We start from the raw sequence: 24,941 nt of genomic DNA, 5'->3' as shown, positions 1-24,941 counted from the left end.
CAAAGAAATTTTTTTGGGGTTTTCACAGTCATGTATGATCCGGGAGAGAATTTGTTTTTCTCGTTATAACGATGACACCATTACTAGGATCTAATATCTAGTGTCTAACTGTTACAGCTTTTAATCAATGCTATTCTATCAAAAAAGAGTTGTTTGTATTATTAAGTTAAAAACACAAAAAGATTTTGCATCACAAATCAGTAATAATGACGGTTATTGTTCATGAAACGCTTAAAAGACGGTTACGTTATACCGATAATATGCGATTAAATCCAAGAACCGACTGCGATCACGAAATATGTCGTGAGCCGCTATTTGCACTTGGTTGCGGCGACTCGCGATTTAAAATTCGGTTTTGAAATGCGCATGGAAATGAGACACTTAGCCCATTTAAAGTATTCTAATTTATCACCGAGATTAACTGAAACTGTGGTTTGTTAAGCTTTTAAGCAATTCACGAAGATCAATTGTTACCTCATCGTGCCACGGTCTAACGAGCGAGTTCGAAGTCGAGATGCTTCGCAAATCAAGTCGATTTGATTAGCGCGCAAAGTCGGCCTTCCCTCGACATTAGTGCGATTTCCTTAAGGGGGGAGTCTGCTTTAGAACGCTGAAAATAAGGTATATTTTACGAATTGTTTTTGGAGAAACTATACAGCGGATCATTATAAAACTTTGATGCATTTATTAGTACATGTTTAAAGATAAACAAAATTATTTTTTTATTTGAATATATCGCTCGTAGAGGTCGTCCTGGAGAAATCTTAGTGCAGCCGCGTCGCCGGCATTGCAAATTGGTGAGCATTCTCCTGCCTCCAAATTTCGTCCAAACTGAAAAATTGAAATATCTTCTCGTTATTTATGAATTCCCATCGTCGATGAACCAAAGAGAGAAGAAAAAAGTTGAAAAGTGTCAAAATGGTGGAGCTTAGAACACAAAAGTACGATTTTTAGGCAAAGTTTTTGAACTTTTTCATGCAAAAATAATTGTTTAACTTCATGTTTTTATGAATATTAAAGGTTCATCGACGATGGGAATTCATAAATAACGAGAAAATATTTCAATTTTTCAGTTTGGATGAAATTTGGAGGCAGGAGAATGCTCACCAATTTACAATGCCGGCTGCACTAAGATGCCTCCAGGACGACTTCTACAGGCGATATATTCAAATCAAAAAATAATTTTGTTATCTTTAAACATGTACTAATAAATGCATCAAAGTTTTATAATGATCCGCTGTATAGTTTCTCCAAAAACAATTCGTAAAATTATACCTTATTTTCAACGTTCTAAAGCAGGCTCCCCCCTTAAGCGACCAATTCGCAGTGGTATCAAATAGTGATCTAAAGATCAAGTAAATTAAATTAATTAAAGTTTCAATTCTTAGAAATATCTTACCGTTCCGAGATAATAAATATTTCCTTCTCACGGTCGTCGAGTGCCTGCAACTTGTACTGATACAATCCTGCAATCCCGTTGACCGGTTACACGTTTCGTGATTCTCTCACTTTTAAACTCCGTAACGGGAGCACATGTTCGCGCCCGAAAACGAGACACTGCAAACGGCTACCTTTAGGCGAACCATGGAAAGATGGATCTATGCTACACCGAGCACGAAGTACGTGTCTGCGATTCGTACGAATAAGAACTGAGCAATGCGAAAACTTTCGTTACACTTCTCGGGCTTCAAACTCGCTTACGCTCGAATCGGTGCTAGAATACGGAGCTCACGTCGTGAGCTAATTAAATGATACCGGCATCGCGTCCTACCAGTTTGAGAAACGAGTTGCAGATTACTCTTATGCTCACGAGGGAGTTGCGAAAAGCAGATACAAGGGGAAGATATGTTCGATGTTGCTCCCTGAACGTCGCGTTTAAGATCATTTCGGAATTTCCGAAGGGTGATCGATTTTCGAGCGTAGGCGAATTATGGCGAGCATGCCTAGCACACGACGACGCAGCACACGCGAAGGTTCTCGGAACGTTTTGACTTGAGAGTCGACAAGAGACTGGCGAACGCCTTCTGCCTCTACTCGAGACGTCGCGCCGGGCATCCCTTTCCACCGAGCAAGACGACGCTTCCTTACCGGTCTCGAGGAGAGGTGCCTTTACTCCCAATAGGTTCCCTTCAAGATAACTCGATAGCATCGTAAATGCGCGCACGCGTGTAAATTGATCCGATAAATTCGTCCGGGGATTGCGAAAAGCCCGACGTTTCGCCGCTAATTAATACGGCAGCTGCTGCGGTTATACCACTGACCATTCGCGTGATGTGTTGCTTCGGATGCTGTCACCTTCCTCGAAATCTCATCTTGAAGACGAGCTCACGTTGCATCTTCGTTCAGCCTTCGTTACGTCGGTACGCGTTGTATGTAACTAGGCTGAAGATGTTTCGATCTTCATTCCAGATGATTGCTGGGTAGTAATCTCGACAATGACCAGAATAACATCAAAACATCAACATCAACCGTCGATGTTAAATAAATGATAACCATCGTTTTTATATTTTGTTGATTGTATTCTGTGTACGTGTCTCTCTCTCTCTCTCTCTCTCTCTCTCTGAAATCTGATTTAATTAATGATTAATAGTGTAATCATTTCTAACAAGGCAGTTCTCTCTGCGAATGTTTGTTATACGTGACAACGTAGTGATCAGAGACGAATTCTTGACGCGGGATTAGAGCTGTATCGGATCGATTGAGGAGGCACGTTCATCGCGTACGGTCCAACAAAAGACCGTTTTTTCGTCGTTACGCTTTATTTCGTAATTGAAGATCGAAACGTTGATAAATCGTTTCGCGATCCATGGGGAGTCGCATACGCACAATACAAGCGAAATTGCTGAAAGACGGATTTCGACATGATGCTTCTGCGCCGGGATTTCTGCTGTCTAGTCAAGTGTGACACTTCCGTGTTGCCTTGCCGATATAAGAGTCACTTTATCTTGCCATGATGTTCGCATTCTGAATTTTTAACGCTAACACGCGAAATACAGCGTGTACGAAAGAGGAAACTAGAAATCATTTATTATTATGACACGCAAACGCGTAGGCGGTTTAGCGTAGATCATAAAAGACCGTCTTCGGTTTGAGCGTCACTGCCGATCGTTTCGCCATAAGCACGGGAGTCGAGTGCTAAAAAGAAGTTAGCTGGTCTTTGAAGGCTCGAATTCCCTCGAGTCGAAGAGCGGGTGTTTCGGTTTACCGTAAAACGTGAAAGCAAAGCCTAGCTAAAGTGCACTTTATGAATAGCTCGTCGCTACACTCGTTATTTCTTATTCGCCACGCATTCCGTACGAAATGCACTAGGTGCGGAAGTCCAAGTGCGAAAGTGCTTGCTATTAAATTGAAAAATTAATAGACCATCGTGTCCTGAAACTCTTTTACGAAAATAACTAGGGCACAGCATTTAAAGCGCAGCGGGCGAGTATTCGCCAGCATCGTGCTGTAGTATCACGTTGAGTAACGATGTTGGATCGTATATAATATTTTAGTACATTCGACGCTACAACGATATGAAACGTCACGTGTAATATGTAATATGAACCGAAATTCATTAAGCGCTCTGCGAAGCGAAAAGCGGAAATCTCGCTCTCTTTACGAAATCGAGATTTCCACGACGCAATCCTGGCGGTCGATGTCGAAAGGACTTCCAATCTGCAGACACCTGATGCTAAAGACGTTAGTGTTTTCCCATTATTTGCAAACACATGACGTGTGAAGAATTACCGCTATTCAGGAAACATTTGCATGCCCATCGTATGCGGAGGATCGACATGCCGGACAATGACGAACGTGATGGTAATACCGAATCACGTAAGGCTCATTCGCCGTATTCGCGCGACACGGTATTTTAAAGTTGTTCACCGACGCGTCGGCACAGTTCAATGGCAGCAAAGGTATTCATTTTGGCAACGTAAGACACTCTCCTCTCGACTTTCAATAAGATTACATTAACCGTTAAGGGGGGAGCCTGCTTTAGAACGTTGAAAATAAGGTATAATTTTACGAATTTTTTTGGAGAAACTATACAGCGGATCATTATAAAACTTTGATGCATTTATTAGTACATGTTTAAAGATAAAAAAAATTATTTTTTTATTTGAATATATCGCCTGTAGAGGTCGTCCTGGAGGCATTGTAAATTGGTGAGCATTCTCCTGCCTCCAAATTTCATCCAAACTGAAAAATTGAAATATTTTCTCGTTATTTATGAATTCCCATCGTCGATGAACCTTTAATATTCATAAAAACATGAAGTTAAACAATTATTTTTGCATGAAAAAGTTCAAAAACTTTGCCTAAAAATCGTACTTTTGTGTTCTAAGCTCCACCATTTTGACACTTTTCAACTTTTTTCTTCTCTCTTTGGTTCATCGACGATGGGAATTCATAAATAACGAGAAGATATTTCAATTTTTCAGTTTGGACGAAATTTGGAGGCAGGAGAATGCTCACCAATTTGCAATGCCGGCGACGCGGCTGCACTAAGATTTCTCCAGGACGACCTCTACAAGCGATATATTCAAATAAAAAAATAATTTTGTTTATCTTTAAACATGTACTAATAAATGCATCAAAGTTTTATAATGATCCGCTGTATAGTTTCTCCAAAAAGAATTCGTAAAATATACCTTATTTTCAGCGTTCTAAAGCAGGCTCCCCCCTTAATGCTATTCGGTCTGAAACTTGCTCGTCACAATGCTACTTCTGAAGATATCTTGATGCGCCGGGTTCCGGCAGTCCAGTAGCCGGTGATCTGTTTTATTTAAGAGAAACGAAGAAAAGCCCGCTTTTCTACTTACGGTGCGGTATTCGCGCAATGACGTGAATTATAGCGGGAAAGAAATTCCATGGGGGTAAAAATTTGCGCTGATTGCCCCATAGAACCGCGGCTGCGCTCGTTTCCTGGACTTGTGTTTTAGCGCCTTGACTCGACTCTGCAAAGTTACTGTCGGGTCGGCGGTAAGGTAGTCGAGTCGCGAGTGCAAGTAAGCAGTTTTGAGTAACTGTGAAGAAATATCTTTGACTTGGACTTTTCATTAGCACGAGTGTACGAGATATAGTAACAAGGAGTTAAATTGCTGTAGAGATAGAGAGTCAGAAAGATTGACTTGTTCATTATTCGCTATTCGAGACAATCGCCCGACAATTTCACGGTGAATTGTCGTTACAATAGCGATTCGTAATTGTAGAATGTGAAGAGTATCGACATGTAAACTGCGGATGTTGCGTCTTCAACGCTCCTGATGCATCCCGAGGCAGACGAAGATGTAATTCCACGTTTATTTATGCATTATCAGATGGAACGATTAAAGTCTGGTGTGGAAGTAATTCCATCGCTCGTCAGCATCGCAGATCGATCTGCATCTTAAGTATGACGCATCGTAGCTAATTATATTGACGTCGGTGCACGCGGAGTGCTTCCGGGTTGCCGCAACGGAATGTCGTCTCTCAGATCTCGGTTCCTGTATTCGACGTGCCTACATAACCGCATAGTAGAATCTTTCAGCCAAGGTTGACCTGACTCGGCAAACGAAATGTCCGGCCTCTTCGCTTCCGTTCGCTCTCACCAAATCCATAACAATAACTGTCTCTCCGATATCGATTTTCTCAGGCACTCCTGCGCGATCGCGCGACCCGCTCTGCTTCTAATAAACGTGTCCGTTTGACGACTGGTTTCAATTTCCGATGCAGATCACAATTTCCCGTTCAACGGTCGCGACGGATATTTTGTTGAATTTGTTGGTACCGGTTGATCTTGAACGGGGCGAGTCATCTTTAGGCGCGTTTACTGCCTGCACCGTTCGAGCCAGCACGGAGGAATGCAGTTCGTTCGATCGGATGCATTAAGAGTGCCTTGCGAGTCAGATCTTTCGGTGCGAACGTGACAAAACGTGGCCTAGTTTTCTCTGCACGACTCGCGAATATCCAATAATCGATCACTGTTTAAGATCAATGCGAAATATTGTCAAAGTATTCGTATTCTCATTCACAAATTCTCCGAGGAATGTTAAACGTCTCATTTTCGATGTACAGATTGACGAAATATACACCGTTAAAAATTGTGCGTCCATATGTTAAAATTTTCTTGTGTTGCCATGTTTTGATTACTACTTCAATGTAAAATTCACATACAACTGATATGTTATTATTTTTATAACAATTTTATATGTTACATTAATGTTAACTTCATAACTTAACATTTTGTGTATGTCTCTTAGAAATGGAATATTATTTGAAATGCTTTTAACACAATAATTTTAAACAATCAACATGTCACAAAGTCAGTTTAACATTCTAAAAGAAGTTAAAGTAAATCTTCAAATAATCATGAACTTTGACATATAAAATAATCAAATTTACTAACATTAAATGTTTCTATCAAAAATAATTTAAGTTGAAATAATTACTATCATGTGTTAATATAACATAAAAAGTAAATGTTCATATTGTACGAACGAAAATGTTCTATCAACTTTTCTGATGAGTTATTGTAACTTCTCTTCCATGTAGTTTTCAATTACTTTGTATGTTATTTTTACATCACACTTAAAGTTACAATAACAAAAATAAATGTAAAATATTGTGTTAATTACTTAACATTTCTAGTTTGTCAAGAAGTAACATATGACGAATGAGTTACTTTAACTTAAAATTTAGAGTGGACTTTCTGGGACATGCAAAAAATGTTAAAATTAACATTTTATTTTTTACTGTGTAGTTTTTAAGAGATGCCACACGTTGCTCTGCGTTTTGGTTTCAAAGAAAGTGCTACTTGCCAGAGAGAGATAGAGAATTGGAGATTTGTGTAGAGGTGTCGATACCAGGTGGGATAATGCGGGTGACGTTCGTTATCTTTGGGTCAGTGTACTACGCACGCGGAGCCCTGGCGCGTTGGAATGCCGTCTTCTGCGACCGCGTATACAGGCGTACGTCAGTACGCAAGTATGCGTCAGAGATCGCCGTCTCTTCGATTGGAAGTGAACCAAGTGAAAGATCTCGAAAAGGAAGGCGATTAAGGGGGAATGGGACCTTGAGCGCGGTCAGCCACTGGAAGAGCTTCAGTAGAGGCTGAAGATCGTGCTGTTGGCTTGGGACCGCCATATTGTTGCGCCTAGTATGGTTTGCCGGACCCCGATCAGTCGTCCGATCATTTATAACGGGTGTGTGCGATGCTCGCGGCATCGGATCGTAAATGTTGCGAAGCAATATCTGCCACATGATAATTAAGAACGATTAGTCTTCTGTTACATAAACGATACGGCGAGATCCATCGGATCTCGTAAGAAGTTAAAGAAGAAAAAGAATTTACAATCAGAAATAAATCGCATGAGCAAAGTCTGATAAAATCTTACAAAGGAAGAGGTTCTTGCGGTCAACTCTGGTCACGTATTTTTGGAGATGCTTCCAGAGATCGGAGTTCCATGAGCTGCGCGCCGATTTCGTAAAAAATGTACGGCTTCGGTGGCTTATTCGTTAATACGAGGCTTAGAACGTTATTGCTGTCGAAGCCTTCGAGCACACGCATAACGGCGTGAGATAAAAGAGGCTCGAGCCGACGTAAATGACGCAATGTATTTTCGCGTACTCAGGCTCACGCACGGTGAAACGGTGGGTGTAATGGATCCGGTGAGAATTTTTACGACTCCATATTTAACGGGGTTGAGGAACGAACGTCCGTCGCTTCGTTGGGAAAATGATCAGTTAAAATGGCCAGTACTCGGCAACCCGAGGCGCCTGACCATAAAGTTTCGCGTTTAATACGATCCTCGCAAGCAGCAGCTTCGGCTGTTCGTTAGCAATCCGCGCGAGCGTTGCGCGGCTCGCTGCCAGGCGATTCTCGAATTATTCTTAACGGTTTTGTTCTCACACCCACCCACCTGGCTGGCGGTCGGGAATCCACGTTTAAGCGGTGAATCGCCAACCGCGCCGATTAGAGACCGTGCCGACGGAATTTCCTTATTTCCCGCTTGGCACAAAGCGTCCGACTACGGTAAGGACTCCTAGATGGAGATCTGACGGTACACGCGTTATTACACGATTCGCTTCAGGAATCGCGCCGTTTGCGCTACGTACGAAGAGACGGGACAGAAATGCGACGAAGACGACATCGACATCGCGCGGGAAGTGCAGACTCGTCATTAGGAAATTGCACGTCGCTTCTAACGTTACAGCGCTCAACGTGCGTGGTCGATATGTCCCTGGAAAATAAATTTGCCACTCAAAGTAATTGTTACATTGGTGCTTGTTGTTTCTTACTATTCAGCTTTTGTCATTTCTTCTATTATGCTAAGTGCTCTGTTCCTGCGGATTTTCACGATAGGTCTGCTAAAGAAAGACTTCTGCAAAAAAGGCAAGCGGATCGTCATGCGGGAGAGGCTTGCGATTGATGGATCGCATCATTGCTTTTGATAACATACTTCAGTGCGCGTGCAATCCAGATTATTACTATCGCTCGCACGGTGCTCGATTTCCGGTATCTCCACGGCTGAATTACCGTTTTCGATCGATCATCGATCTACATTGACCAGACGAGCGTTTTTTCCTGTCGGCTTGCGGCGAGACCAGAGCGTGGGATAACGTGTCTCTTTAAATGGTTCCCGCGGAGAGCATACATTATGCGTACATATCTCAATGAGGATGATAAGTGCGTTTGCATCCATGAAGAATCACGGGGAGATTCTCAAGTGTGCTGATTTAATACAAGTAAATGAATGACACGAAGCGTAAGCCCTCGTCCAGAGGATGTCTCGATTAAGACTTTACACATTACGTCGCTATCGTGGAGAGGAAACGCTAACGTCTACCCATTCACGCGAAAATACCAGAATGCACGTCGGTGAATAAGAATTTCTCCTGGCGAAGAAGGCGCGCCACTACACGCCTTTGTCTCGGTTCGCGGCCTGCCTCCGTTTTGAATGCACCTACTCGCGAAACCGGAGAGCTGTATGGGCGCGTAAATGCAAGGTGATTAATGCGTAACCTTTATAAAGCTCGATGGCGGAGTGCCACGGTAGCGTGGGTGTGCATAACGGTCGTCCTCCCGGATGGCTGCGCAGACAATGACTTTTTCAACGCTCTTTTAGTGATGATCCTCGCGTCGACTTGGTCAGTCGACCGTGACGGATTTCCAGCTGATCATGAAAGACGAAGATACTGGTGATGCTATCGAAAGCGAGGCCCGACTAATTAAATGGCTCAAGGTTTGACGGTGGTATGAAATTTTTTACGCAGTCGGCCTTAATGGGCGCAAATGCGTGATTTGTTGGCTTTGCTGTTAGCGAGCGGATCTCTAATCGTTCTGCGCTGGCCTCGCATTCTTGTGTTAATTGGATAAATTGCGTTTCATTGGCTCAAATCGTATTTTGAGGATTAATTAAAGCTTAATTACTGTGTAAACTCACCGTTTTTAACGAACGCATCTTTCTTGATTGCGGGCGGCGATTCTTCCGGCTTCACTGGTAGCTTGTTAGAATCGTCTATGTCTGCGTTACTGCAACAGATCGAAGAAAATATTATTTTTCAATTGCCTAGAAGCATCTGTATAACTTATCGCTCATCTTTACGCGCTGTGTGTGTTAAAAATAAGAAATTCTGTGAATTCGATGAGAAATAATTAATGACATAGTTCGCTACCTTTCAACAAACCTATTATAAGAGCCTTGGTAAACGGCAATCGCTGTGCGGATAGTTTAAAAGGCGATTGCAGCGTCACGCAAAGAAGGAGAGATTGCTTTTCAAAGCAATAAGCAAATGTCGAGCATTTGCATAGAGGCGTTCACCTCGTGGGACGGTCGAGTCGAATGACTGTTCGATTCCCAGTAATCGAGAGCTCTCTTTCCAATTCCCACTGGAACGATCAATTAATCTTTTCTCCACGTGCCGCGGGCGTCAAGTAAATCAATATTCATAAAGAAAGTGAATTAATTTCTTTTTAAAATTCCTTCGTTACGTGGCATTGCATCAACGAGCTCTATAACAATCTCCGTCTTGAGAATTAAATTGCGATGCGAGTATTGAGATGCAAAGTGGTGAAAGCGGAATCACGCAGTTCTAAACTGCTCTATATGCATGTAGAGCAATTCTTACTTTTTCGATATCGGAATCACCTGTAGTCATAATTTTACATTCACATAGCTTATGGAGTACTAATTTGTATATATTAATAAAAATAAAATTCAAATATTAACGTAACAGGTGTGTATGTGTGTATAAACTTACGCATTTACATATTCCAAGGAAGTAGTCTCCTCCTCTTCACCGATGGTGGCGAGATTGCTCTGCCAATAATAACCATCGTCGCTCTCGTCCGTCGTGTCCTCTTCCTCCACAATTTCCTCATCCTCTAACATTCGATTCATCTCCGGACTTTTCATATCGTCGTTTACCTCGTCCAGTGATCGATAAGTTTCGTCGTTCTCGATCTCTCGTACAGAATTGTCGATCGATAAATTTTCAGCGTTTGACGAAAACGCTTTCTTGATAGTATTCCGATCGTTTGTTCTAATTTTTTCACATTGAGGAGTTTCCGAGTTAATATATTTTTCTTCTTTGTCGCTTAACTCATCCACGCGTTTATCGATTGATTCCAAGTTCGAATTTTGATCCGTCGAAATTTTACTCGAATCATTTGAAGGCTGCAAGTGATTCTGTTTGTTCCTATTAGCTATTTCATCCTTAGTTTCATTTTGTTCACAGTTTTCCGTCTCTGATGTCTTCTCGGATTCACTCGTATTCTGCTCCTTCTGATTAGCTTGCGCACTTTTGGCCATCCTAATCTCAATAATCTCAAAAACTTTGTTCGTCTGCGTGTTTCCTGTCGAGCTCGCAGCATCTGTTTCGTTATTAACGCAAGTGTGCTTCGTCGCAGGTTCCGCATCAAAACTCTCACGTGTGTTTGAATCTCCGGATCCTCGATTCTCTCCGGTGGGAACGTTGCTTTTGTTCGGTAACGAGTTGCGTGACTCTGGTTGAACATTCTCTGCGCTTTCAATCTGCGAAGTATCTCGGTTTTCTTTCTCAATATGATTCGATTCGATTGACGGTGCAGGCTTAATTTCTTTTCGTGGTGTTATAATCGGAGGTGGTGGCGGCGGGGGCGGTCTTTTCCGTCTAGCTTTAACGTCTTTTCTCGGCAATGGCTTTGGCGGCAATAGAGGCGCTTCCGGAAATTCTCTCTCGGGCACCGCTGTAGAGGTTCGCAGCTGCGTTTCGTTTCCACATTCGTTTATCTGCGTCTGATTCACGGAAATCCTATTAACGTGATTTCTAGCCGGCAACGGCGGCGGTGACGACCTGTCGGCGATGCTTCTCTCCGTGCCGGAAACGCGAGTCGCCTCGTGGAATTCCTCGTGGTTGCCGTTGACGCGCTCCACGAGCTCCACGTCGTCCTTAATTGGCCTGAAATGCGTCGTTGAATCGGCGGCCAAATCAGCCGTGTAGAAAAGATCCGGCCTGGCCTCGTGTCCGTAACTCAACGGGGCGTCTTGGAAGCTGAGCGGTGGCTGCAGGGTAATGGTCTCCTCGATCAGTACCGTGTTCGGCGCGACGACCGCCGTGATACGCTCGACTTCTCCTCGCGACTCCACGTGCGTCACCGCCTCGGAATTGGCGAGACGACGGAGCAGATAATCGGGCGGATTCGAAAAGTCCCTCTCGAGATGCTCGAGCGGACAGATCGCTCGCGACAGCAGCACATCTCTATCGGATGATCGGTCCAGGTCTCGGTCACTCGAGAATTCGCTCATCTGTTGCTCGGAGCCGGCTGTGGACGCCGTGGATGCTGTGGAGATGGTCGACACGCGATCGGACGTGGAGAATCTGTCGACCACGGTGGACATGGAGCTGCCGGTGTCGTCGGATGTGCTGCCGTGTGTGGAGCCGCATTGCGATCGTGCGTCCAGATAAACCATCGCTTCCGGCGGTTCCTAGAAGTATAGCAGTCTCATTCCAATCAGGATGTTTAGACTATAAATTCTGGGACTTGATAATTTTCTAAAAATATTCTTAATCTACTTTTTTGTCGTGATTACCTGCTTCGATTTCATCAGCTCAGGCGAGTGACCCTTCGGCGATCCTTTCGGGCTGTCTTGGCTCGATCCGTTGACGCTTCTCGGCAAGGATTCGCAACTTTCAAACGAACTTACTTTGGCCACACACTGTAATCCGACTTGTGAGGCCGGCGAGCCATTCTGCGATTTCGGGCTGTCCCAGGATTTCTTCACAGGACTGGGATTCGCTTCTCCATCTGCTGGACCCCGTGGTTGTCTCAGTTTTCTCGGTGGTACCGGAGGAGGCGCCGCAGGTAATTCTGGCGGCACTTTGCTCCGTTCGATTTTCCTCTCGGCGCTCACCACTTCCGGTCTGAGTGCGCCGCGACACCTTACCATCAGCCTGATGATCAGCTGCGACTCCTTCAACCGCCTCACGCAATCCAACCGAGTCATGTGTGTCACTGGTATACCGTCGATCGAAAGTACCTGCAAGAGACGTAACATGATGAAGTACCGGGTAGACGCGCGTCGAGCATATTAACCGCGATAATTTGCATTGTAAAGCGACGGAGGTGAGAGGATACCTCTCTTGGGAATTATTACGTAGGAAGTAGGTCTTGAAAATCATAGGCGGCAAAGTGCGCCGTGGGAGCCAAAAGAGAGTGCATTTACGGCATCTTGCTTTCGGCCGTTTCACAAAATTGAAATACTGCAGACGTGCACGAAGCCTCTTACAATCCACGGTCTTAATTTTAATGACAAGCACTGTGTTGAATTGAAAAGTTGGTTTTTCTTCCGTGTAAATCTTGGGGTGCCAATTATACGCGAATTCAAGTATGCGAGAAAGCTCTCTGCCACTTGTTTCTTTCTCCCTTTCTCTCGTTCATTCAAGCTGCTGACATTACGCCACAGATACAAGCGTCGCGGCTCGACGCGTGCAAATAATTGTACGTCAGTCATTATACCGACATTGAATCGAAATATCAGCAGGAATCTACTGGCCAGTCATTGTGATCCTTATCCACCACTGAAGAAACCCGTCGGTTCCGTAATTGAAAGCGACACGTATAACGCGCGAAAGATTTCACGTACCACGTTAACACTGAATGAAATCATACATGTTCATGAATGCTGCTTTCTTGAATTTATTATATCGCCCGTTACAACACAAAATGCAATTTTGTACGGCGAAAGCAGAAACGTTTATTAGGCTCATGTTAACACGAGAGAAATAAGATTAAGAAAGCAGTATAGTCGTGCCTAAGCACGTCTGAGAATTTCTTTATGGCCGAATAAATTTAAAAAGATAGCTAAAATGCATTTCGGAGTATTCTTACCTCGTCGCCTTCGCCCAGAGTGCCCCACGAACATTTCGCTCTGCTGGCGGGACTCTGCTCCGCGCAGCTCTGCACGAACAATCTTCTCACCCTTTCGCAAGTCTTGTTGCCACCCTCAAATTTGAGTCCGAAGCCCAAACGTTCTCCAGGCAGTCTGAAAACCTCGACTTCCTCCTCGAGATGCCCATCCATCCCATTCGCCGGGTTCTTGCTCGCTGTCGACGATTCCTCATCGTCTTTCTTCCCGTTACCGATGGACAAAACAGTTACAAAGTTCTCTGACGTCGGCTGACTACCGACGCTGACCACCGTCACGAAATCCTCCGCGGTACCCTTGGTGACGTCCATTTTCCGAATCGGTCTTAATTCATGGCAAAATCGCTGATCTTTACGCTCCACTGGAATGCCGGCCACTCCCTGAAAACAGGTCAAATCGTTATAGAGAATTCTGTGGCATCTCGTGATCGGGGAACAGGTTCTCTCATTAGGTTTTCGAAGCGCGAAATCCATTCGAGCTCATATCGTAAGGAGATTATTTATGGCAAGTCGGCGCGGAAGTTGACGGAACGCTCGACGCAATCGGCTGTTGTTCGCGGATCGCGTCAAGAGTAGAAGTGCGTTTGCGTGACAGAATTTCTAACGTTCCTTCTCGTTAGTCAGGCGACTATTTTCTAATGACATCTACTTAATCGCGTCGCGCGGAACCGATCAGCTCGTGCAGACACCGACCGACGAGTCGTGTCCGCGCCGAGGATCGCGGACGATCATTAAGCGATCTCGCCTGCATACCATGCGTAGTCGCGTGACCAACTTAATACGGACTTTCATGTTCTCGCCATATACCTGCTCGTTTTACTGATTACGCTGTTACATATAGATCGAATTATAAACGAGCAGGACACGTGTCGATATAAATTGACGCGGGGCATTTGTACACTTGGCGGTGCATTAACTGTAAACCTGCGTTCTGCTTGCTAAGCTTGACATTTATTTCGTCGCGGTTGACCTTCACTCTACCATTCTTCGCAGCAGGTGCTTCGAAAATGATAACTGTGTCAACGTTATACGATTAGTGACGGTCATTTCATCCCCCGTCGTAAGTTTCCAAGTGGTTCAGTCACCGTAAGGTTTCGGATTATTATAGGACAGGAATCCCTCGAGATCTTCGGAGATCTTTTAATGTCGAACGTTTTTTGTTGCTCCTTTCCATCCTGCTGTTGTTGGATATCGCAGATAAATTTCCCATGTCGCGAACTTTTCTCGATTGCCTCGCCGGTTGTCATAAAGATTCTTTCGAACCGCGGAGCCTCCCCAAGCATCCCGACCAATAAATCTTCCTTCTTATTTTCCTCCCGCGGGCAGGTGAACAACGCGTACCGCCTCCATCCGTTTTCACTCATCAGCATCCCGATAATTTAACGATACGTATACCGTCCGTCGCCGTGAAAGTACGTCCGCTTCCACTTGAAGGCATCGTGCACAGCCTCCCGTCGCGTATATCACCTCTGATCTCGGCAGAATGTGAGAAGTAGAAAGTAGATTGACCCGAGGTCACTGTCGAGCAATCAGCTGATCGCTCTCCGACATTCGCTAAATGTATTTCGGATTTGATTACCTTCTAAATAGAGAGAATATTCACATTCGGCATCAAAATCCAATTGCGCGGATGGTGAATAAATTATCCGGTGTCAAACGATGCGTACTGCATAGTGGAGACAATTGCGTCTTGCTCTCGCGGATGCAGATTCGTTAAATTATGCAATTCCTGAAGAAGGTTCCGTGCGAGTGATTCAGACTAATCGAATACGTCAATGATTTTCCGTGTCACGCTATAGATCTAGAATTAATTTACTCGCTGGAAGCGTGCGGCGGTCTATTTTTGCGAAATATTTGCTTACTCTGCAGTTGCGATCCTCGGTGAGAAAACCGGTGCGCGCATCCGCATTGCGCTATATTGCAAGCATGATCGTGGGTAATCTTCCGTGATATACCGTACAGTAATCTACTGTATTTTTCACGTTGCATTGTGCCAAGTGAGGCGTGTGTTTGCTCGATATTTTTACTTGGACGCCGTTAAATAGACATCGAAGATGGCCGATGGCGGATAAAAATTTCGTCGTGGGTACAGTGCAGGGAGATTCAAGGAGCCGTACAAGTGCGTGTAACGGAATTCGTAGCCGCAGGCTGATCGCCACATTCTCGATATGCCGCGTTGGTTCCCGAGTAAGCGAGCGGGCACCGAAACCTCGTAAAAATATCGCGAAGCGATTCCCGAACACGACGACGAATCTGGCTTCGTAGTGACGTCACTAATCCTCCACTTGATTCTATACTTGATAATATGGTCTTCGAGATAATACTTGCTCGATGCTTCCTTAAGAGAAATTTAAAAGACATACGGCAGAGTGAATTGAGCTTTCTTTTTCTAATGAATACATTCCATTCGATCGTGCGTGGGAAAAGATTTGCATATAACTGTAATCATTACAGCTATCCGGTAAGATTTCGATGTAATGAGTCGAAAGCACGTAAGACCCACTTGCGATGGACGGGGTTAACGTCGTATAGGCTTGATGCGCTCGCGTGCAACATCGTCGCGCGGCCGCATCCGATACTAATATTAAACGGATAATTGAAGTAATTAGACGCGGAGGAAATAGCACGAAGGAATGTTTTAATGGACGCAAATTGCACGCCTAAGAAGTCACTCGAATCCACCGGATAGCCATTAACGTTATTCCGTAACTGTTACGCGCGGAAATGCTCGCGCTCGGCTAAATGGAGAACTGTGGCTGCGGAATTCCGCGTTTTCCCGGCCATAAGCACGACACCGCAACGCACCGCGTTATGCAACGACTGACGTTCGGTCGACACGCTTCGCGGATTTTGACCAGCGTGTTCCATCCATTATTTAAATCTGGCCGTCCTGGAGAAACGGCATTCGGTTTCGTTAGCCGCCAGGGCGACGAAGAGAGATACAATAGCACCGATTTGTGTGTTACTGTATCACGCGCGTGGGAAGACATGCGCTTACGACAGCCAGACGGTTTAATTGCGGGAAAAAATCTGCAATCGCCAGACAATCAAACAAGCACCTGTTCGTGCAGATGCCGTGCATTCATCTTTTCAATTTTGTAGCAAATATTGCGACGACGACGACGTCGTCATTTTGTGGTAACGTGTTTGCGCCACGGTAATGACGTAAATTGCGTTATTTTCGATATTTCTTTTTGGCGCTCATTATCCGAGAAATTCTTGCTTGAGTTAAAATGCTACCTCTTTTGCACTTTGATCGACAGATAATCACGTTCAGCACGTGCATAACAATGCCTTTTGCAACGCGCGCTTCCTACCTGAAGCGATATGCGTTCGCTGAAACTTTCACGGGATTGGAAATATTGCTATTTATGTATAAGGGAATATCTCGCAGGTAGAAAATCGCAAAGAATTACATATTTGCATGCTCGAAACTGGTTTTGCGTGAGGTGTTTTCTCGAGTAATAAATAACTGGCATTGATCTTTGTTTGACAATTTGTTAAAAAAAGTTTACATTATACTAAAAGTATCCTTGATTCTTTAATCTGCAGATTTCTTGCTCCAGTCAAATTTGGAATTGGATGTTCTTAATGAAATTGTCATTAGATGTCGGTTGAAAATACTAAAAATATTCGTAGCTCAAAGTCCGATATGTTTGTGATGTGCACTGAGAAGCCATATAAGATATAACATGTGTATAGAGCGATGCTAAATGGATTAAATTACAATTCTTGATACTGACTGGCACGTGCCATATTTATTAGCCTCTAAAATAGCATCTCGCAAAATATAAAATTTCACGATATTTCACTGGAAAGTGTGAAATGTTCTGTCAACATAAATAACGATAAGTAACGTGACAGCTTTGACGTACCAAGTTGTTTTTAAAATGTCTCCACATTCATTCTGCAGTTACCGTTTCGTGTTTCGTTCGTATCCGTTTTCGCAACGCTTTGCACTTTTTTCGGAGCGCACGGATTTATCACTAACAAATTGCACGGGGACGAGGATCAAATGCAGAAAGCAATATTCTTGCGACTGACATGATCCCTTCTCGATCTCTTTCTTCGCGGTTACCTAGATGATTATCATCCGTTACATACCATTCATCTGCCATTCGATTAGCGCGCTGCTAAATCAATCCCTCGATCGTTGCCACGGTCCGTGTCGCGATACTCGACAGATTGATCTTGGATCCGCGATTTTTAAATCCTCCACGCACTCTGGCTCTCCAGCAAAATTGTCTCGTATACTCGTATCGCGTACACACGTGATTCTCTCAAGATACGTCCCGTTGCCGTAATCCCACTGTCTCGCACGTACACCTGTCGCTCGGGAGACGTGTCCAGGTATTTCGGAGTCGATCGGCTGCTTTCGTTTGATACCGGTGAACGAACGCGGCCTGCGTGGCGATCGGAGCGTAATCACGTGGCAACGACACGCGGGAAACCGACGGTTCAACGTGCATTCGGGACACCGCACCGTGCCGGACTGATGAGCCACTCGGTGGGCTGACTTTCTTCCGCGCCGCGGCCGCGCCGCGGATTGCCCCTTTGATTACGAACACCGTCTTTCTCGCGTCCATGCTCCTCTTTTTCCCTCGCTTGCTCCATGCACCTCGCTCCGTCGTTCTCCTTCTTACCCACCTCCGTCTGTCTCTGTCGCTCGCTCGCACGTTCCCTTCTCTCGTTCTCGCTCTTTCTCCCCGTTAGGTCGCCAATCTCCTTTACACTGGCGCAGCGACCGTTCTTCCATCCTCTCGCTTCATGGGTGCACCACTCCTTTCTTCAGCAATGTCGTCGTCGACGTGCCAAACCGATCTCCTACACGAGATTCTACCGGCGTCCCGTATTATCCGCGCGAGACTTTCAATAAAACGATTAAACGTTAAGATCGTTGTCGGTCGGCGACACTCTCGACTCGGATTCGATGATCGTCACATCTCTTCTCTGCGAAATCACGAACAATCTTTCAATCTTCGTTCCATCTTCCGCTGGATGTGGCATCTTCATCACCGCACGATTGCACGCCGCTCAGCCTCCGCGAAGGCTTCTTCGATTTGATCTCTCCGCGCGTGCATTCCTGCCGCACGCGAATCTCGACGCAGCAACTGCATTTCGAGCACGTATTTTCATTCGGATGATAAGTTCCCGTGCTCCGTTCTAGCTGCACGTATAATTTTCCTCGCTTCGGCAACGTCGACGACGGACGCGCAGCTTCGATCCTACTCGTGATTCCGCACAGCGTCCCATATTATCCGCAGACTTTCCATAACGATTAGCCAGGAGAAAAGTGCCGTTGGCGGCGAGCTCTCGGTACGCCTTCACTCCATCGCGTATATTATACTTTCCTACTTCATCGTCGAGCGATCTTTCTCAGCTTGGACGTTGCCGGTGCTGACGGTTTCCGTCGATAGGACTAATATATCTTGGCTCCGGCATTGCATTTGAACCGCGTATGAAAACGTACGCAAATCTTCATCGCCAATTTAATACAGGTTGCTATCTCCGTGGAGTCCTCATTCGCGGCCTATTACAAGTTTCTACGAACTCTTGGTAAATGCCGAAGAAGCTATCAGCTCCTTTCGGGAAATTGCAATCTCGGATTGCTAGAAAATGTTTTCCATTTAACGAAATAGTTACTATTTTATAACAATACTAGTACAACACAGGCGCGCTCTATTTTTCTTTTCCGAGGAGTTGTGTGATATTTATATTGTTATTAAACTGATTCTACGAGATATCTTTGGATAAAGTTATCGAGAGGTAAAGAAATTAGAAATGAAAAAGTTCCAGTCATTAAAATTTTTTTCTTTTTCCAAGGAGTTCTGTGCTATTTATATTGTTATTTGGCATATTGCCTAGAGTTCTCGATGATTTAAAATTCGTTAAAACAATAAATGAAAAAGTTCTAGTCAAAAAATTTTTTTCTTTTCCGAGGAGTTCTGTGCTATTTATATTGTTATTTGGCATATTGCCTAGAGTTCTCGATGATTTAAAATTCGTTAAAACAATAAATGAAAAAGTTCTAGTCAAAAAATTTTTTTCTTTTCCGAGGAGTTCTGTGCTATTTATATTGTTATTTGGCATATTGCCTAGAGTTCTCGATGATTTAAAATTCGTTAAAACAATAAATGAAAAAGTTCTAGTCAAAAAATTTTTTTCTTTTCCGAGGAGTTCTGTGCTATTTATATTGTTATTTGGCATATTGCCTAGAGTTCTCGATGATTTAAAATTCGTTAAAACAATAAATGAAAAAGTTCTAGTCAAAAAATTTTTTTCTTTTCCGAGGAGTTCTGTGCTATTTATATTGTTATTTGGCATATTGCCTAGAGTTCTCGATGATTTAAAATTCGTTAAAACAATAAATGAAAAAGTTCTAGTCAAAAAATTTTTTTCTTTTCCGAGGAGTTCTGTGCTATTTATATTGTTATTTGGCATATTGCCTAGAGTTCTCGATGATTTAAAATTCGTTAAAACAATAAATGAAAAAGTTCTAGTCAAAAAATTTTTTTCTTTTCCGAGGAGTTCTGTGCTATTTATATTGTTATTTGGCATATTGCCTAGAGTTCTCGATGATTTAAAATTCGTTAAAACAATAAATGAAAAAGTTCTAGCCAAAAAATTTTTTTCTTTTCCGAGGAGTTCTGTGCTATTTATATTGTTATTTGGCATATTGCCTAGAGTTCTCGATGATTTAAAATTCGTTAAAACAATAAATTAAAAAGTTCTAGCCAAAAAATTTTTTTCTTTTCCGAGGAGTTCTGTGCTATTTATATTGTTATTTGGCATATTGCCTAGAGTTCTCGATGATTTAAAATTCGTTAAAACAATAAATGAAAAAGTTCTAGCCATTAAAATTTGTTTCTTTTTCCAAGGAGTTCTGTGCTATTTAAAAAATTATTTGGCATATTGCGAAGAGGTCTCGACGATTGAAAATCCTTTAGATTTAGAAATGAAAAAGTTCTAGCCATTAAAATTCTTTTCTTTTTCCAAGGAGTTCTGTGCTATTTAAAAAATTATTTGGCATATTGCGAAGAGGTCTCGACGATTGAAAATCCTTTAGATTTAGAAATGAAAAAGTTCTAGCCATTAAAATTTATTACAGTGACGTTAAAGAAGAAAGACACGTTGCCTCATAGGTATCGCACTTTGCGTGTGAAAAATTTCATTTAGAGCGTGTCACGAAACAATCGGCTGTAATACGGAGATGCGGACAACGCGTTTCCGCGATCGCGTTCGATCACGAAGAGAGAGCTAACAGGAAAGGAAAGAGGCTACTCTAGTTACGTCAATACATATTTGAGCGATATATCGTGCAAGCGGTAATCGCGCCATAAACGCCTCCAACATACCGTACAGACCATCGCACTGTGGGGAACGATAACGACTGGCTTTGATTCCGTATATTTTTTGCCGCGAATATGTAATATGTAACGAGCGGACGTAGCAACGGTAGTTGATGCGATAACCGTACGAAAATACATTCTGCAAAACTATTCACATGTTTCGCTGCTGATTTCGCGCCCTCAAATGCTCGAGCGAAAGTTGTAATTCGACTGGCCAATTGATGATACGTCCTGGCCGACAACTGACTTCCGTAAAAGCTACGTACAATGAAGAAATCGATGCCAGGGAAACAAAGTTTACTCCAATTACGTCAATCCGCTTCTCACTGGACTTATATCTCGCGGGTAATCTTGTCAGACGCGTCGGACATGCGGTCGCGTCTTGCTCCGCAAAACCGCAAAACCCGGCTAACAGAGAGAAATAGGGAACGAGTGAATCTGTCAGATTCGCCGGGAGTCATTGAATCCTCTTTCCCACCGGCGATGTACCGCCGATAATTTGCCGCGCTAAAAGTACTTTCGCTCGTAGAATCGTGCAAGCGCCGCAAATATGCGGGCGCGAAGGTGATACGCCGGAAAGCTGCTGGTGCAGCACGATGCGTGTCCACCATACAGGTGGAACCAGATCGAAAAGCAGAGAAAGACCAGCCGTTGACCATAGTTAGTTGATTCAGGCCACTAACGCAGTTCAATCTGAAACTGGTACCCAGCATTTCTGGTTACTCATCAAACATAAAAATATCCTATTTTGGAATATCATGGAAATTGATCGTGGTAATCTGGTTTCTCACTGATCTTATTAAGGGGGGAGCCTGCTTTAGAACGTTGAAAATAAGGTATAATTTTACGAATTTTTTTTGGAGAAACTATACAGCGGATCATTATAAAACTTTGATGCATTTATTAGTACATGTTTAAAGATAAAAAAATTATTTTTTGATTTGAATATATCGCCTGTAGAGGTCGTCCTGGAGGCATTGTAAATTGGTGAGCATTCTCCTGCCTCCAAATTTCATCCAAACTGAAAAATTGAAATATTTTCTTGTTATTTATGAATTCCCATCGTCGATGAACCTTTAATATTCATAAAAACATGAAGTTAAACAATTATTTTTGCATGAAAAAGTTCAAAAACTTTGCCTAAAAATCGTACTTTTGTGTTCTAAGCTCCACCATTTTGGCACTTTTCAACTTTTTTCTTCTCTCTTTGGTTCATCGACGATGGGCATTCACAAATAACGAGAATATATTTCAATTTTTCAGTTTAGACGAAATTTGGAGGCAGGAGAATGCTCACCAATTTGCAATGCCGGCGACGCGGCTGCACTAAGATTTCTCCAGGACGACCTCTACAGGCGATATATTCAAATCAAAAAATAATTTTTGTTATCTTTAAACATGTACTAATAAATGCATCAAAGTTTTATAATGATCCGCTGTATAGTTTCTCCAAAAACAATTCGTAAAATATACCTTATTTTCAGCGTTCTAAAGCAGGCTCCCCCCTTAACGCTCGGACGTGCCTGAAATCGTAAAATCGTATCGCGACAGATTTACCTTACACCTGCAGAAATTCCGGATATCCTCTCTCGCGAAATTGCATGGCGAAACTACTTGCGAACGGAGGAGTTCCTGCCAGTCAACGATTCGTCGAACGAGGAGTAACGGCTGCGAGCCTGTGGCGCGTTTTAACGGTATATTTCCATCGTCCGGAGATCTGGGTTGCTGGAGCGAGTGCCGCTGCAAACGCGTACGTTTTGGTTTCTCGCGTCGACAATAAAATTGCGACTTGGGATGGTGTTTTTCCTTGCTCTCTGCACCGAGCGTGAACATCTTAACACCACGCGAGCTGGCTAAAAATCCTTTCCCACCGCTTTCCGTTCGCATAGAGTATAGACTACGGAAATAATATTAACATGTACGAATATATGTTAAACATTACATTACATTCAAGTTTCAATTTAATATTCCGTTATGATAGTGTTATGATAGCGCAGAAAAGGTGAAATTCATGATGCAATGAAAAAAGAAGCCAGCCATCCACTCTACAAATAAGGGACACACTAATGAACGGTCTCGTGACCGCAAATTCGCAACGCGCGGTAACGTGCGTCCACGCACGAGCGCGTGAAATTGGCATAATAGAAAATCGGTGGCTTTGATCGGGCGGTGGTCGCCGGCATGTCGAATTCGGTCGTTTAACGGCAACGACCGTGGCGTTCGTGGTTCTATCGGGGAATTCTACTCGACGGAACTGTCAGGTCGCGAGAACGTGGCTCTCGCAAAGAGAGTCGGAATATACGTACGGTAATCGGTGCGAGCAACGGTGCAACGACGGAGCTGCGTGCCAAGAATTTTATCCGATAACTCGGCGGTTCCTAAGAAGGCGTATTATCATCGTGCCGCAAAATGAAAGAATTACAAAGCCGCCAAGTCTTAGACAGGAACTGGTGCGTCTACTTCTTTTCCGTTGCGTGTGATTCCAATCGACAGTGGCGGCGGTGTCAACTGCCATTCTCCAGAGAGACGCGTTTTAGGGTTCCCCTACGAAAAGACAAACGCGTGTCAAAAATTTTACAACGATCTCCGACGCTTCGGATCGAGTCTTATCCTCATCCCGAACGGAGAGATCGCGGTCTCGAGAGGTTTTGCGTGCGAGTACCAAAGTTGGCGGGATCGTCAGGCTCGCCGTGCTCGTTCTGCAACGTGCAACTTCCTCACGGAAGAAGCCGCGGATTTCACCGAGGGTTCCTCGCGTGCGCGACACGTCCTTTCTCGCGCGTTACCTCGTAAACGCGGCACGGTGCACGTCGAGTAAACGAAGAGGAGACCTACGAAGTCGCGACATGGACTTTCGTGAAAGCGAATGTTTTTTTCGCGGTGCCGATGACGGAGAGAGACGGAGGGAAAGAAAGGTGTACGGGCAGTGATCGCCTCCGGCCTTTGAACAGCGATCGGCCAGCAACGGCGAGGCAGGCAGGTATGCGGCAGGTGACTTTACGATTGCCTGCAGGTAGTGGGTAGTCCGCGCAAAAGAGGACAACGCTCTCGGCATGGTCTAGACTAAAACGACGACGATAACGATGACTCGCCAATCGCTGGTTAATAGGTCGCTGTTTTGTACTTCTGCTGTTTTGTGCGTTTTACGCGTGTTCGTGCGTGATCGCATTACATATCGTAGGAAACGTGCTCGATAAGACTCGGTTAATGTATTCCGCAATCGCATCCGCAATACCGGACTTGATTATAACGCTCGCGCTGATCCGTTAGGATCATCCTTTCGATTTTATAGGCTTCTTCTCTATTCCAGAGACATGGACTGCGAGGTCGCGAAAGGCCGGGAAAAGAGGACAACGATCTCGAACTGCCTCCTTAGAATCGTGCCACTTGGCGGACGCGCCGCGTAATTACGACCAACATCGATTAGCGGTTATTAGGCCGGCATCTTAATCGTTTGGCTCGCGTACAGAGATCGTCGGTTCTTGTTTAATTATTTATGTAACATATCAAACGTAAGAAGAGTTAGTAACAGTTACTTTAATCCGTGCATAAAACGTTCTACGGTGTTCATCGTTAAAGTAAAAATGTTCCTCTTGATCGGCCGTATCGCGAAAGTTCGCTGAAACGAATTCGAGTGAGCGATTAATTAGAGAGGTAACCGAAATTTGCACGCGAGAGAGAAAAAGAGGCACGAAAGTAGCTCGGGGTGAAACCGTCCCGTCGGAGAATTTTCGGCAACCTCATTGTGAGGGTTAACAACCCTGAGATTTCACGTGAGAGAGGGTGGCCGAAAATGAAAAAGTGTGAGACATGCAGTCGCCCACACAGACGCTGAACCATACTTCATCTTCTTCTTCTTCTTTTCTCTTTTAACGCCGAGAGCATGACGACGGAAAGGCAGGAAAGAGCGAGAGGTGCTTCAGGGAACAGGTAGTAACGGTACCGCAGCTTCGAACCATCTTGCTTTATCTCGCATATACGTCGTTGAAGACGAGTAATTAATATTTTGACTCGTCAACGCGGAAATACTCGCAGCACGCCTGTTTCGATGCTCGCACGTTATCTTCAACGAATAAGTTGCAACGAATATGCATTGCTTATGCATTATTTCTTAATTGGTGCATACGTTAATTGTTGATGCCTCCGTTGCAAGAGTACCATGCGAATCTCATCTCGTACTTTTGTCGACTATTTTTCAAGTCCGGCAAGTAGCACAAGGTTCC

General features: G+C 44.0%; 1 protein-coding gene across 1 annotated transcript in view; it reads right to left on the bottom strand.

Moving 5' to 3' along the window:
• The window catches only part of LOC105285052, a 37,466-nt gene extending 19,609 nt beyond the window's left edge, over positions 1-17,857 (bottom strand). Inside the window, exons 1-5 of the mRNA XM_011348984.2 lie at positions 17,474-17,857; positions 13,334-13,750; positions 12,036-12,482; positions 10,225-11,930; positions 9,408-9,496 (exon numbers count right to left, since the gene is read on the bottom strand). Of these exons, the coding sequence (XP_011347286.2) occupies positions 9,408-9,496; positions 10,225-11,930; positions 12,036-12,482; positions 13,334-13,750; positions 17,474-17,476 (2,662 nt within the window). The 5' untranslated portion in view covers positions 17,477-17,857. The remainder of the gene's footprint in view (positions 1-9,407; positions 9,497-10,224; positions 11,931-12,035; positions 12,483-13,333; positions 13,751-17,473) is intronic.
• Between the last annotated feature and the right edge of the window lie 7,084 nt (positions 17,858-24,941).

This window comes from Ooceraea biroi, chromosome 12 (genome assembly GCF_003672135.1).
Source record: "Ooceraea biroi isolate clonal line C1 chromosome 12, Obir_v5.4, whole genome shotgun sequence".
In the NCBI taxonomy this organism is placed as follows: domain Eukaryota; kingdom Metazoa; phylum Arthropoda; class Insecta; order Hymenoptera; family Formicidae; genus Ooceraea; species Ooceraea biroi.
This window is presented reverse-complemented; position numbering and strand designations above follow the sequence as displayed.